The sequence below is a fragment of the Phocoena phocoena genome, chromosome 7 (genome assembly GCF_963924675.1).
Source record: "Phocoena phocoena chromosome 7, mPhoPho1.1, whole genome shotgun sequence".
NCBI lineage: Eukaryota > Metazoa > Chordata > Mammalia > Artiodactyla > Phocoenidae > Phocoena > Phocoena phocoena.
Genome location: NC_089225.1, coordinates 93,953,077 through 93,969,392, shown reverse-complemented (window position 1 = coordinate 93,969,392; position 16,316 = coordinate 93,953,077). Strand labels below are relative to the sequence as shown.

At 42.3% G+C, this 16,316-nt stretch overlaps 1 protein-coding gene across 1 annotated transcript in view; it reads left to right on the top strand.

The window, feature by feature from the left end:
• PECR (peroxisomal trans-2-enoyl-CoA reductase) overlaps window positions 1–7,809 on the top strand; it is a 30,063-nt gene extending 22,254 nt beyond the window's left edge. The window contains exons 8-9 of the mRNA XM_065880173.1: window positions 4,888–4,999; window positions 7,724–7,809. Coding sequence (XP_065736245.1) covers window positions 4,888–4,999; window positions 7,724–7,809 — 198 coding nt within the window. The remainder of the gene's footprint in view (window positions 1–4,887; window positions 5,000–7,723) is intronic.
• Window positions 7,810–16,316: the final 8,507 nt, after the last annotated feature.

Sequence of the window (16,316 nt, the reverse complement as noted above, 5' to 3'; positions counted from 1 at the left end):
GTTGCAATATGTTGTTTTGGTTAAAGCATGTGAAGCGAACCTGGCTTTGTGCCAGTTGGAGAAGGGAGGAGTATTTCAACAGCCTTTTTGGGTAATTGTGGATATTCTTCCTTGATACTCAACAAGTGGCAGTTTCTTTTCTTTTTTTTGCGGTACGCGGGCCTCTCACTGTTGTGGCCTCTCTCGTTGCGGAGCACAGGCTGCGGACGCTCAGGCTCAGCGGCCATGGCTCACGGGCCCGGCCGCTCCGCGGCATGTGGGATCCTCCCGGACCAGGGCACGAACCCGTGTCCCCTGCATCGGCAGGCAGACTCTCAACCACTGTGCCACCAGGGAAGCCCCAAGAGGCAGTTTCTTAAAGATTAATTGCAATGTGGAATCTGAAACCATGTCAGTGAACTTTTTTACTCTGTTACATTAAAATTCCTTGGTATTCCTTGCACTTTTACTGGGTCTTTCACCCATAGATGATTTTGTAACATCAGACATTGGTCTTTTGGAAAATATGGGTTCACTGAATTACAGATATCTTCTAAATGTTGACACACAATTCATGATACAGTATCAAAAGTTCACATTTGTTAATATCACCACCAATCTTTTCTGAAAAATCTTTAAGTATTAGAAAACTGTCAAACTCACAGTGACATGTACAACTTTTCCAAAATTCTAGTTTCCACTTGAAAGCTCAAATCTTGTCATTGACAAACACTGTCAGTTGTTTTCAGCTGCTTGAAGTGGCAGTCTCGGTTCATTTTTGAAAAAAATGTCTGCCAAATACCCAAGTGTGAATAACTGTAGCTTGTTAGTCATTCTTTCAAGTAAAGAATGATGTTTTGTGAAAAACGTGACTAGTTCGGTTCGTAGCTCAGCACACGTTCTTTTCCCCGAGACAACCTTTATCCTTCCATGTGCGGCACAAGAGCTGAAAGTGTGATTCTCACCTCGTCACACAGGATATTAAAAAGATGTGTACTCAGTAGTTGAGATTAATATGATTAATAATTTTCAGTGCTCATCGAGGGCATCTGAAAGTGAAAGAGACTACCTCCCGCCGGGAGTGCTTGCTGGTGACGTATATCATGACTGCTAGTATAATGATCACCACTTAACGTTCGTGCTGAGGCTGCAGCCATTTTTCCCATCACGGCTTTGGCACCATTAGGACAAATGTCAACACAGTGAAACAGATAGATAAGGACTCAGTATGGTTATGAAAACAGTTTTGACCTCGCAAATCCCCTGAAAAGGTCTTAGGTATGCCCAGGGTTTTGCCAACCGTGCTGTGACTAACGTAGGTAATACCTTCAAAAAGTTTGCTTGTAAGGGGAAGAAGAGGTGATGAATTGCCATGAGTTGCAGAATAAGGAGAGCGTTTCAGCCTCTGCTTGATAGGGTCCTAGCATCCCTAGGTCGTGTTTCCAAGCTACTCTGATTGCCCCAGCTAATCACTAATGCCATTTCTGGGGGCAGAACTTTCACAACAGGCTATTGGTGAACTGCGTATCAGTGAGTTGTCTTTTTTTAAGTGACAGTTCCTGGGACTGCGTCAGGAGGGTCAGTGTAGCTGTAGTTTTAAAAGGAACTGCCAGGGCTTCTGTGGTGCCCTCAACGTCTCTTAGAAGGGAGTGCAGCACTCGGCAGGCCCTTCAGACGGCTTATACTTACCCTGTACACTCATTTTACAAATTAAGAAACCAAGAGCCAGTGAGGTTCAGTAATTTGCCTAAGGCCATACTCAGGTCATGGTACTAGGATTCAAACCCAAGTCTACTTATTATTGCAGCCCTATTTACAATAGCCAGGACATGGAAACAACTTAAATGTCCAATGACAGATGAATGGATAAAGATGTGGTACATATATATACAATAGAATATCACTCAGACATAAAAAGGAACAAAATTGGGTCATTTGTAGAGACGTGGATGGACGTAGAGTCTGTCACACTGAGTGAAGTAAGTCAGAAAGAGAAAAACAAATATTGTATGTTAACGCATATATGTGGAATCTAGAAAAACGGTACAGATGAACCCTATTTGCAGGGCAGGAATAGAGACATAGATGTAGAGAACGGACATGTGGACACGGGGGTGGGGGGAAGAGGAGGGTGGGACAAATTGGGAGATTAGAATTGATGTATGTACACTACCAAGCATGAAATAGATAGCTAGCGGGAACCTGCTATAAAGCACAGGAAGCTCAAGCTTGGTGCTCTGTGACGACCTAGATGGGTGAGATTGGGGTGGGGGGGTGGGGTGGGAGGGAGGTCCAAGAGGGAGGGGATATAGGTATACATACAGCTGATTCACTTCATTGTACAGCAAAAATGAACAGCAATTGTAAAGCAATTATACTCCAATAAAAATAAATAAATAATAAAATAAAATCCCTGTGATCTTTAATAAACAGAGCTGAAAGTAAACAGATAACTGAGCTAAAAGAGGTGTTACCCACATAGATGACGTGGATACAAGTTGCTAGGCTCCTGTAGTGTTTATTGATTGACAACATGCCCGATTTAGTACTTCAAGTTCATCTGTCAAATGGATTCCATTAAAATGAAAGTTAGGAAGAATCTATCTGAAGGTATTATAATAGTGCTCAATTCGGTACTTATAAAAATTTTTTTAGTTCATTTTACCTGCATGTTGAGCTCCAAAAGTAAATCAGGTGTCATGAATATTTATGTCTTTTATTAATACCTCACAGGTAGTTTCAGTCCAATTCAGTATTATTTAGTGGTGCCTAGTCTGTTGGCAAAACACTGTATTGAGAGCTAGGCAATGAAAAATCCCTTTATTTGAGGGGGAGAGGTGCAAAAAGATTCTTTCCCTCTGTCAGCATTTATTAAGTAGTGATTTTATGCTAAACACTGTCAAAGGATGGAGCCACTGCTCAATATTTGAAACAAAACTCAGCACAAAACCACATTCATTGCTGGTCAGCCACAGTCGCTTGGAGTAGACTATTGAGGCTTTTTATTCCCCCCCCTTGGGGGGAAGTATGGTTTTAGAGATTTGCAGACTTCTAGAAGCCATGGTTACTTGGGGGAGAGGGTTGTTGTTTGGCTGACACTCAGAAAGGAGCTTACTGGACTGAGTCTTCCGGATTGGCTAACTTGCAGAGTCAAAGAGCTCTCACTGATTGGTTGACTAACAAAACGTGTTCTCAGGGCGAGTTGTCATTGATTGATTACACAGGGTAAAACTAGTTCTGATGGCCACCTGTTACTAGGCCCCATCAGCCCTTCCCCAGGAATATGGGAACTTATAAATTATTAATTCTATACTAACTGTGTCCAATAGAAATGTGATAATAGTCACATATGTAATGTTAAACTTTATAATAGCCACATTAGGAAAAGTTTTAAAAAGAAGTGAAATTAGTTTTAGAAATATATTTTGTTTAACCCAGTATATCTAAAACATTATCATTTTAACATGTAATCATTATAAAAATTATTTATGAGATTATTTTACATTCTTCTTTCCATACCAAGTCTTCAAAATCTGATGTGTGGTTTTACACTTACAGCACATCTCAATTCAGACTAGCAGTATGGAAATGCTTTGGTTGTGTCATATGGCTAGTGGCCTCCATTTTCGCCAGTGCCGTCCTATAATAGCTGCTGGGGATACAAGGATGGAGAGAAGGCTATGCTTCCCTCCAGGGTCTCAGAGTCTCAAAGAGGCACGGCCATGTAAACAAACATGCTATAGTGCTCTGTGCAGGCCCAGGACTGGGGTGAGGCAAGCAAGGTACAAACACAGTATTTAAGGACCCACTTGCTCTCAGGGTTGCATAGGTGCAGGGTCTGCCCCCAGGGTGAGCACCTCCTTAACTGCTGCACCCTTGACCCCAAACACCTTGTTAGCCTCACCCTGGTCCCAGGGCAACCTGATCAAATGGCAGATTCTGGGGCCCTAACTCTAGAGCTTGCAATTCAGGCAATCTCAAGTAGGGTCTTGGAATCTGGAGTTTCAGTAAGCACCCCTAGGGATTCTAATGCAGGGGTTTAAGATCACCCTTTGGGAAACTCTGCCTGTGCCAGCAGCCTCATGTGAGAGTTCCTTTACATCCAGTGAAATAATTTCTGTCTTTCTCTTTGGTTTTGGAAGTAGATGTTGCTAAACTCATCAATTACCTATCTGCACTTTTCGGGGCTGCAGTGGGATTCTCAGGTCCCTCTGGTAGAAAGCTCTGAGTTGCTGGGCTTTGGGCCTAAAAGGACCATGGACTAAACAAACTAGAAAGCCAGTTTATTGTTATACAGACACAATGACTATTTCAGCGAGAAAACTATAAAAGGCATGTGGTGGTGTTGAAAACAATGAGGATTGTGCGGGCTTCCCTGGTGGCGCAGTGGTTGAGAGTCCGCTTGCCGATGCAGGGGACACGGGTTCGTGCCCCGGTCCGGGAAGATCTCACATGCCACGGAGCGGCTGGGCCCGTGAGCCATGGCCGCTGAGCCTGCGCGTCCGGAGCCTGTGCTCCGCAATGGGAGAGGCCACAACAGTGAGAGGCCCGCGCACCGCAAAAACAAAAACAATGAGGAATGTGGAAAGAAATGAATTATTTGAGATGGGAGAGAGCAGACACTGAGCACTACGTTCACTTTTGGCTACTTCACATTGTGTAGTTCGTTTGACTCTGTCCGAGGCTCTTTTTATCTTGCCTTCACCCTAGTCACGTACCTAATTTTAATGATGCTCAAATAGAAAAAGGCGTCTGTCTATGCACCTTCAGGTTATAGCACACACAGACTGGCATTCTAGGCTGTAGGATTCAAGATACAGACCTGTAACTTCAGATGCGTTTACTCGGGAATGTGAAACAGCCCAAAATGAGGAGTATCTGATTTTTCGTATGCATGTGTGTGCTTCCGTCTCCACCTTGGTGTGCTTCTTGCTATCTCCTGCAGCTTCCTTTATCACCGGACACTTGGTGGATGTGGATGGGGGCCAATCTCTGTACACACACTCATTTGAGATACCAGGTGAGCAGTCGAGAAATGAGTAGTCACTCACTTTACACCTTCGTCTGTTCAGGTTTTCAGAAGTTCTTTAGATACTTAAGAGATAAGCGTTTTTTTTTCTTGTAGAACATCAAAAATGTATAAAATATTTATAGTCATCATATGATTTTTTTTTTTTTTTTTTTGCGGTACGCGGGCCTCTCACTGCTGCGGCCTCTCCTGCTGCAGAGCACAGGCTCCGGACGCGCAGGCTCAGCGGCCATGGCTCACGGGCCCAGCCGCTCCGCGGCATGTGGGATCTTCCTGGACCGGGGCACGAACCCGTGTCCTCTGCATCGGCAGGCGGACCCTCAACCACTGCGCCACCAGGGAAGCCCATCATATGATTTTTAAAGGCAGTGTTCCTAGTCCAGAAAATATCTGAATATATTATAGCACACAGCTTTACATATTAAAAAAGTTGTTTGTGTGTGCATAGGCTGGTAAATTTTAACCTTGAAAAATACTCTCAATATGAGTATATATGTTCAAGGAGGAGATAGAACAGAGGCAAGAAGGTGCCATACTTTTGAGAGTGAACTTCTGTTTGTTTCTCCAGTAAGTGGCTTGTGTATCTGAGCGGAAGAATCAGACCTGTTAGGTGGGGAGGGATGTTATGGTGCTATTTTATACTATCATTGCGTTATAGATGGAATGAAACCATATGAATTTGCCGTGTTCATTCATTTTTGATGTACAAAACAGCAGTTTTATAAGACTCATCCAAATGTAGATATTACACACAAATATCTGTGTGTGTGTGTTTATCTTATGGCTGGACCATAGAACTTGGGGGTTGGAAGGGTCCTAAAAAATCTGTCCAGGGCTTCCCTGGTGGTGCAGTACTGCAAAAAAAAAAAAAAAAAATCTGTCCAGCATCCTAATTTTACAAATGACAAGACACATCCATGGATTCAAGAGATGTCCAAGTTAATCACTCCCAAAATGTAGAAAAGAATATGAAATTCAAATGTGTTTGAACTGTTGCTAAAGATAGTTGATTAAATGGCTGCTAGTGAATTAAAATGTGGTTGATGTAACATATGTGTACTTGAATTTAACATCAGGGACCTACTCTTTTCAACCTACTCTTTTATGTGCTAATAGTCTTATCAAGGGTTCAGACCTTCTTTGCATTAATCACTGATTAGTTTGGATCTGTAATATTACTTATTATTTTCCCCTCCCGTATATTTCTTTACTAATAGCACCAGTGTGGTGACGTGCATAAGATACTGTGGCTTTAAGGATCTCATTTGGAAACACAGAAATGCCTACATGGTTATACAGTATTGTTTTCTGATAGTATTTAATGTAGCAAGGGTGGGGGAAAAATCTTTCCACTTCCCTCGCCAGTGGAGTTGAGTCAGTATTTGTTAAAGTGAGGTACATCGTTTTTCCTTTTTAAAGAAGAAAAAAAACTCGAGGTGAGTGCTTCTCCAGGCCTCCAGTGAAATGGTTTTCTTTTGTAATTCTAACACAGTTTTTTCATCAGTACAAAAAACAGGTTTTAAGTTTTTGAAGAAAGCAGCCACATCCATCTTTTAAGAATATACTCCCCCCAAATAATGAGCAGGCATATTCAGCCTTTCCTTCTAAAGTTTTCTTTAAGATTGCCAGCCCTGCAATGAGAATGCCTGGGATGGAAGCTTGGCTATACCCTTATTAGCTGATGTTCTTGGGAAAATTCATTTCTGGAAGCCTTCATTTTCTTTTCTATAAAGTGAGGTGCCTATAGTATTCATTTCATCAGCTGTTGGGAGGATTAGATTAGTTAATGCATGTTTAAAAGTCCTGTGTCAGATAGGATGCTTTTAGCTACAACTCAAACTGGCTTAAGCAGTGAAGGAATTTGTTGTCTCAAATAACAGGTGAGACTTGACTCTGCAGCTCAGTGATCTCATCAAGGGCATTTTTTTCCTTTTCCCTCTGTTTTTGCTGCTATGATGTTGGCCATATTGTAAGATGGACTCTCCTGGTAGCAGGATGGCTGCCTGCTGCACCTGCAGCTACAGGCTTCTTTGTTCACATCCACCTGTACAGAGACAGAGGGGAGGGAATGACTTTGTCTCAGCATTTCTAACCAAATTCTGAGACTCCCTCTGCTTGGGACCAGCTTATGCAAGTGTCCATCCTCAACCAGTAACCCCAGCCAGGGGAACAGGGTGCACTTATGACTTAGATCAGTCAGTGATCTGAGTAGGGTCACTCCCCAGAACCTCATGGTTTTCTAAATGGAAACTGAGGCTGTTGGAGAGAGGAGATGGGAGACTGGCTGCTGGGGGTGTGGGCAACTCTATAAGTGTCTGGTACAAAGTAAGCATGTTTTAGAAGGTGTTATTATTAAGCACGTAAGATTGATTGAATATCTACATTATGTCCAGCACTGTACATAGGAATCACATTAACTCTCTCAACTTTAACAGATAGATGTTGTTATCCCCTTTAATAGATGAGGAAACTGAGGCACAGGAAGAGTAACTTCTCCAAGTCTGTAGAAGTAACTTCTACAAAAGATACTAAGTGGCTGAGATGGGATTCAAATTGAGGTTTTTTTCAAAACCTTTGCCATTCGTCCCAGTAATTTCTTTTTTCTTGCTGAGAAAAGGGGTGAACCAGGGAAAATGGCAAAATGGTTTGGTGGAAACTAAGAGGACTAATGAGGTTAATAGATTTGCGTCTGACCTTAGGTTTTCCACTTAACAGATCATGACAACTGGCCCGAGGGAGTAGGGGACCTTTCTTCTGTCAAAAGGATTAAACAGTCTTCTAAGCAAAGAGGCAAGCTCTAGGCTAAGGAAACATGGAAGTGTCCTTTGTTCCCAAATGCTTTAACATCTCAACCATGCACTTCTATACTTTACAGGAACATATAATCTGTATGGAAAACTTACATTCTGATTTTTTAATGTTATCAATTACATCTATGCAAAAACTATTCCCGAAATAAATGCATTTTTAAGTCCCAACCAATGCCCTTTAGCTTGTGATCAAAAAAATTTTAGGAATGGAAGTTAACATACTTTATGATTATACTTTTTATTTCTAAGAATGGTATTTGAAAAGTGAAATATTTCAAATTAATGATAGGGGTATCATGACCTCCCAAAAGGATATAATATTTAATTGTAAAGGTAGGCAGTAAATCTAAATTGTGGCATCATTATGATTTTTACCACAGAAATATACAAAGAATCATTTTTAGTGGCAGATATAATACTTTTGGATCAGTAAAGCTTTATGTAATTATTGCTGTGTGGTTTGTTCATGAAGCCAAATTTGTGTAAACCCTCTTAATTAGAAAGAAAAATAAAGTCATAAGTAGTATTTTTTGCAGTGCTTGATATGTGTCTTGATTTCTTAGCCAAGGATTCCTCTTTCTCCATGTTTCTCCTTTTGTACGCAAAAAATTTTTTAATTTAAAATTTATGCAGTTGTATTAGGGTTCTGTTTTCTTCCTTCAATTTGTCCTTTCTGGCAATCAGTCCCGATTTATGAAGTGCCATCTACAAATTATGTATGTTCATTTCTTCTCTTAATCAATTAAACCTCTTTAAAGTGACTTATTCCCTCTTGAAGTGAAGTAGTTTCTTCATCAGTAACAGTCAGTTCAAAGTATATGATTGACCAAGCTCTGGGGTGGGGGGCCCAGAATCTGTTATTTTTGCAGCATCCCAAGCAGGTCTGGGACTAGGATGAGGCCAATGAGCTGCCTTGGGCCCCAAGTAAGGAGGTGCTCACTCTCAGAAGTGAACAAGTGCAGGGCCACCCTTGAGAGTGAGCCAATGTTCACTTAAACGTTGTCCTCATTCTGTGAATGTGGAAGGATCAGAAATCTTCCTTTCCTCCTAGACTACATTTTAACAGTAGCCTTCTGGAGATGATAACATCACAGCTTCTAAGAATTACAAGCCACTTTAGAGGGCAGGGTGGCCCCGGCCCAGGTTGGTGCGGAAGACGGAAGAAGCAGGGCTTGCTTTTCAAATTGCTTCGTGTTGGTGACTGCTGACAACCCCTTATATCTCCATAGGTTGACATGTGCTTATTTCTGTTTAAGACATGGAGGCTGCCCTACGTAGCACTAAACTCAGCTCCAACTCCTTATTAGATCTTCTTGTTCGACTGTCACTGTACAGCTGATCATTATCTGTGCTCTAGAAATATAAGTCTGCTCTCCAGGATTTCTGTGTGTGTCATAATAGTGTCTTGTCAATAATGTTCTTCTGCTACTACACTTGGTAAATTTTGCTGTAGATTGGATGTTCCTGAATAGCCTTACTCATTCATTCAGCTAATAATTTGGAGCCCCTACTGTGTGCTCAGCATTATGGTAGGAGTTGGGTGTTCAGTAGTGAAAAAAAATACACACAGAAATTTAAAATTCCCAAATAATCTTTTTTTGTTTTATTTATTTATTTTTATTGAAGTATAGTTGATTTACAATGTTGTGTTAGTTTCAGGTATACAGCAAAGCAATTCAGTTTCATATATATATACACACACACACATACACACACACACACACACACACACACACACACATATCCTTTCTCAGATTCTTTTTCCACTATAGGTTATTATAAGATATTGAATATATACTAGTATGTATCTGTTAATTCCAGACTCCTAATTTATCCCCACCTTTCCCCTTTGGTAACCATAAATTTGTTTTCTGTGTCTCTTTCTGTTTTGTAAATAGGTTCATTTGTATCATTTTTTAAGATTCTACATGTAAGTGATATCATATGATATTTGTCTTTCTCTGTCTGACTTATTTCATTTAGTATGGTAATCTCTAGGTCCATCCATGTTGCTGCAAATGGCATTATTTCATTCTTTTTTATGGCTGAGGAGTATTCTGTTGTATATATGTACCACATCTTCTTTATCCATTCATCTATTGATGGACATTTAGGTTGCTTCCATGTCTTGGCTATTGTAAATAGTGCTGCTATAAACATTGGGGTATATGTATCTTTTTGAATTAGAGTCTTCATCTTTTCCAGATATATGTCCAGGTGTGGGATTGCTGAATCATATGGCAGCTCTCTTTTTAGTTTTTTTAAAGAACCTCCATACTATTTTCCATAGTGGCTACACCAATTTACATTTCCACTAGCAGGATAGGAGGATTCCCTTTCTCCTCTCCAGCATAAAATTCTCCATTATTTTAGGTGCTACAGAGGAAAAGGTCATGGTACTAAAGGCATATAACAGGAAGAAAAAGACATCTCGAGAAAAACAAAAGCAATTCTATAATCATGTTAAAAGAGGTTGTTGATAAGGTGACCTTTGTCACCCCCTTCCACACACACTGGTCTTTTGGTTCGTGGCTTGTGTTAGTTCAGGTCCTCAGAGAAGAAGATGCCAGGGAAGAGTAAGATGTGCTTGAGACTTCTGGGGAATGTGCCCATGGAGGGTAAAGGGCAGGGAGCCTGAGAAGGCATCCACAGCCTTCAGACTGTGATGGAGTCTGACACTTGTAAAAGAAGGAGGAAGAGGGCTTCCCTGGTGGCGCAGTGGTTGAGAGTCCGCCTGCCGATGCAGGGGACACGGGTTCGTGCCCCGGTCCGGGAAGATCCCATATGCCGCGGAGCGGCTGGGCCCGTGAGCCATGGCCGCTGAGCCTGCGCGTCTGGAGCCTGTGCTCCGCAACGGGAGAGGCCACAACAGTGAGAGGCCCGCGTACCGCAAAAAAAAAAAAAAAAAAGGAGGAAGAGAGGAATGGGCAGGAAACACCTTGGACTGTAGCCACGGTTGCCACACGTGCGCGAACACAGTCACAGTGGGGCAAAAGGGTATCAGGAGGCATTCAGTGGGTCACCTGGTTCCCTGTCCCTCCCTGTCCCCACTGTAGAAGAGCAGCTCTGACTCCTTCTGCCGGTGATGGCAACTCCTTTTCTCACCAGCTGGTACCTGGTCACAGGGAGTCCAAAATGCCCTAGAATCAGACACAGTTTAGTTTAATGGAACCTTGCTGTGTCCCTTGACAAGAGTTGCCCCTTTGGGACAAGGACCTCCAACGCCGCAGAGCCCAGAATTGCAGGGATGGGGAGGACAGAGTCCCACGGTGGATCTTAGGGAGCGATGGCAAGTAGAGCCACTCCCTCTTCCACTCCTCGGTTCCCAGCGTATTCACAAAGCCAATGGGGACACGCATCCTGAAAAACAGTACTCCATCCTTTCAGATGGTCGATGGCACTTCAGCTGTGCCTTGGCTGTTGTAGTCCTCTGTGAGGCTGGCTGCTTCTGGAAATGTGGGGTGTGATACAATCAATGGTTCCATGATCAGGGACCCACTCTGATCACCTGGTTGGATACTGGGGCACAGGATTCCACACCTGTGGATCCCATCTTGTATAAGCTCCTAGATAGCAGTGATGTCTGAGTTCCTGTGAACAGGAAAGGCAAACTCTTACCTGGAATGGTATCTATCACTTCTCTCACTGTAAGGTATGACACAGATACTATGCAATCATTTGAACAGGGAAAGTTTAATATAAAGAATTATTAACTCTAACGGGATTGGCTAGTAGGAAGTAAAGAGAACTTTAAAGGATACAGGAATAGTAGACAGAAGGAGTAGCTATACAGGGCTGACAGAGAATTGCCCATCCACGCACCCCTCCACCCAAGGGCTGAGGGAGGGCATGGCTGTGGTTCACTGGATGGCAGAGAAGTCACTCGTCATCTGTGGTGCTCTGCTGGTGGAATTTGCTAGAAATCTGCCCTCTAGGGTGCCGGGGGCAGCTGCTGCAGCTGCTGGCCAAGGTGCACTGCTGCTTGCCAGGTGGCGGGCAGTACAGGAGTCAAGAAGCAAAACCCTTTTCCTCCCGCGTCTCTCCATCGCCCTCTACTGACAAAGCTTTGGTGCTAGCTGGCAAAGGAGGAGCTACGTAAAGGGCCTGGATCCATTTTCAAGGAGCAGAGAAGCAATACATCCAAAACTGGCTCACGTGTCGACTTGCCGTCCAGCAGCACTTGTTCACCACGAGGAATGTGCCATCTCGGTGCTCAGCGTTGGTCTCTGTGTGGACAGATTGGACATTCAGAGGCAGCACTAACTATATGGGCCTTGGGTAATTGGGGTTACATGCTGGATTTCTGCTTTCCTCCATCCCTGAGCCCATGGTGCCAGTTCTGTGGTGGCCGATGAGGAAGCCCGAGCAACACTGACGGGCTGAGTCTTCTTTTCTGCTTGGTTGTTCTGTGCCTCTTCCATGGTGGATGCCTTCTGGGGAGCATTACTGTGTGAGACAGAAATAAACACGTTGTGCCCACTCCTCTGTGTTTATCCATATGTCTCTACCTCAGACCCCCTGGTTTCCAATCTTTCAGTCCTTTTCCTTCCAGGTTCTTGGCCAAAGAACCAGACCTTGGGCCACTGTGCAGGAATCTGTACATTCTCACCTTGGGCTTCCTTTTTTCCAGTGTGGATACCAGCTGCACTGCCTGCAGACTGCCTCTGAGAAAGATTTTTCCCACTCCACTGTCTTACAGGGCCACCCCTGAATGTGGCTATAATGAAGTTCTGACAACGGTGAAGGAGAGAGGGAAGGAAGGAGGCCTGGGTAGGAAGAGTCTCAGACTGCCACACAGTCGGAGGAAGGGTCCACCAGGCTGACCCATCAGCTGCCCAAGTTTTGGGGCCAAAGTCACCCATTGGTCTCTCAGGAATGGGTGTGAATTAACAGCTGAGCTGTGCTCAGTCTAGGTGGGAGCAGCCCAAGGGCAAATGCAGTGGTGGATCCACCGGTGCCATAGCTAGAGCTGTCAGTCAGCTCTGTTCCCCATGGCAGGAGATGTAAACAGTGCATTTTCATGGCTGCCACGAAGCTAGATGCTGTACCTGTGAAAGTTACCATTGGCCACATTTGTTTTGGGTTTTTTTGAATTTTATTTTTATTTTTTATACAGCAGGTTCTTATTAGTCACCAATTTTATACACATCAGTGTATACATGTCAATTCCAATCGCCCAGTTCATCACACCACCAACCCCACCCCCCCACGGCTTTCCCCCCTTGGTGTCCATACGTTTGTTCTCTACATCTGTGTCTCTATTTCTGCCCTGCAAACCGGTTCATCTGTACCATTTTTCTAGGTTCCACATATATGCGTTAATATGCGATATTTGTTTTTCTCTTTCTGACTTACTTCACTCTGTATGACAGTCTCTGGATTCATCCATGCCTCCACAAATGACCCAATTTCGTTCCTTTTTATGGCTGAGTAATATTCCATTGTATATATGTACCACATCTTCTTTATCCATTCGTCTGTTGATGGGCATTTAGGTTGCTTCCATGACCTGGCTATTGTAAATAGTGCTGCAATGAACATTGGGGTGCATGTGTCTTTTTGAATTATGGTTTTCTCTGGGTATATGCCCAGTAGTAGGATTGCTGGATCATATGTTAATTATATTTTTAGTTTTTTAAGGAACCTCCATACTGTTCTCCACAGTGGCTGTATCAATTTACATTCCCACCAACAGTGCAAGAGGGTTCCCTTTTCTCCACACCCTCTCCAGCATTTGTTGTTTGTAGATTTTCTGATGATGCCCATTCTAACTGGTGTGAGGTGATACCTCATTGTAGTTTTGATTTCATTTCTCTAATAATTAGTGATGTTGAGCAGCTTTTCATGTGCTTCTTGGCCATCTGTATGTCTTCTTTGGAGAAATGTCTATTTAGGTCTTCTGCCCATTTTTGGATTGGGTTGTTTGTTTCTTTAATATTGAGCTGCATGAGCTGTTTATATATTTTGGAGATTAATCCTTTGTCTGTTGATTCGTTTGCAAATATTTTTTCCCATTCTGAGGATTGTCTTTTCGTCTTGTTTATGCAGAGCTCTTGGTGAGCTCTCTCTTTCCATGAATTATAGATTTTAGGGTCTGCTGGAGTCCCAACTGCCTGGGTTCAAATCCCAGCTTTTACCACTTACTTGCTCTTGTGACAGCTTTGAGACAATTGAGGAATTTGAATATGGATTGGGTATTAGTAGGTAATGTCAGAGAATTACTGGTCATTTTGTTAGATGTGCTAATGGCATGGCAGTTACATTTTTCTAAAATACCTTTACCCATTAGGGAAGAAATGTTGGTATTGGGATTTGCCTTAAAATACTCCAGTTTAGAAAAAAATGGTGGTGGTGGGGGAAGCAGGTGAAACCACATTGGAAGTGTGGTAATAATTGTTTAAGCAAGGTGGCAGATACATTATATGTTATATGGCTAATCCTACTGTGCTCTCTACCTTTGGATAAGTTTAGAAATTCCCAAAATAAAAAATTATAAAATAAAAATGGTCTCATTAATTACTTGGGTAGAGGGTAACATAGACAAGAGTTAGTTAGTTATAAATAAAGGTTATTTGGGAGAAACAGGAGGGAATTTGCACTGGCAGCCAGTGGTTATGGGAGTACACAGGTGTGGCAGAGGGCGTGGAAGCTCAGATTCAATATGGAATATGCATTTAGTGGTACAAAGCAATTGCTTCTTAAACTGAATTCTGCCCTGCAGACCCTGGACATAACCCATATGCTCCTGGCCAGCCTCCCACACTGGCTTAGTCAATATTACCAATTAGTCAGCTCCAGCACAAGTCAGTTGAGTAAACATGGAGGCTTGCCAGAGATGGACTCTAGTCCAATTATTCTGGTAGCATTGATGTACTTGAGTTCATGTATTAAATGGGAAGATGATATCCAATTGGTAAATGTGGAACAACTCAAACAAATCAGCAAAGTAAAAACAATATTCCTGGTTTCACGTGCATATTTTGGATCATTCAGTTTCTTCTTTCATCTGTCCTGACTGAAGCACAAATTTATTTAGAGTTCTAAGTGTGACTCAACAGAGTCACCTTCTTTCAAATGCTAATAATTATCATGGACTTAAATAGCAAAGATTTTTAAAAAGTCATTTCTATGGGTGATTCAGAGTAGATGTAATTCAGAATTCCTTACCCTGTAATTGTAATGTTCTGAAGTCAGAGCTGTATATCAAAGCTTGTTTTCTTAGATTTCTTCAGCTTCTTGTTTTCAGATGAACCAAGAGGAATAGTCTATTTCTTCCTGGAGGAAGATTCACCTGTAAGGCATTGAGTCTGGATTTGGTGTTAGTGGGATTGACTGTGGAGGGGAGGGAGGAGAGATGGAGCAACGTTCTCCTGTATTGTTGGGATGGAGATTAGGGGACCTGGGAGGGTGGGTGCCTTTATCTGATTCTTTTAAATTAATTCTTACTATTTTACTTGGAGGAATGAAACTACAGAGATTTCAGTGGAATACAGAAGAGCAGATTTTGATGAGCTAGCAAAGTGTTTGAGTGTGTCTGTGAGTGTGTGTGTGTGTGTGTGTGTGTGTGAATGGGCCTTGTAGTTGGCTTATGAGCTCATATTGGAGAGTAGAAATACAATGCCCACAAAGTTAAACTATAGAATCAGTACGTGATAGATAATAATAGGTAGCATTTATTGAGCTAGTACTATATGCCAGACACAGCCAAGCACCTTCCATGTATGATCTTATTTTTAACCTTACGAAAACCACATGAGGTAGATTTCATCAGTACCAGTGTTTTACAATGAGGAAACTGGTACAAACAGATCAAGTAACTTGTTTAAGATCTCAGTTAGCAAATGGCAGAAGTGGGATTTGAACTAAAGGAGTTTAGTTTTAGAGCCTGTGCCCAATGCAGTATACTGAGAAAGACCAGAACCAAGACATCAAGAAATAATTTTAAAAAAAAACTTTAATGGAACTATTCGAACATACGTTAAAGTAAAGAGAATAATATAATAATATCCACTGCCCAGCTTTAACGATGATCTATATTTTTCCAAATCTGTCTTTCTCCCCTACTTGATTTTTAAGTATTTTAGGGTAGATTCCAAATGTCCTGCCATTTCACAGAAAGTTAATTTTAATCTGACTGAAAATATTAATGCGAACAGAAAAACATACACCACTGTCAAAAGTGGGAGAGTGATCCACCGTGGTAGCGTAAGAAAAACCCATGTGGCCACCAACAGTAGTGCCCACCTACCACTAGCCATAAGGCACCTGCCCCATCCAAGGGCTACAAATGTTCACTTTGCTTGGCATATACATCCCTCTTTTGCAGAAGGATGCATCAGACTCTCAGTGCTAAATTCATTAAACCATCTATCTCCCTTTCCTCCAAAACCATGTCCAAAAATAAATTCAAAAATTTGATTTTCTGGGCAGCTTTGCTAAAGGGAGCTAATGGGCTGCTCTGGCCCATAGGAATTTTCAGCCAGCTTGGGAGTTTAATT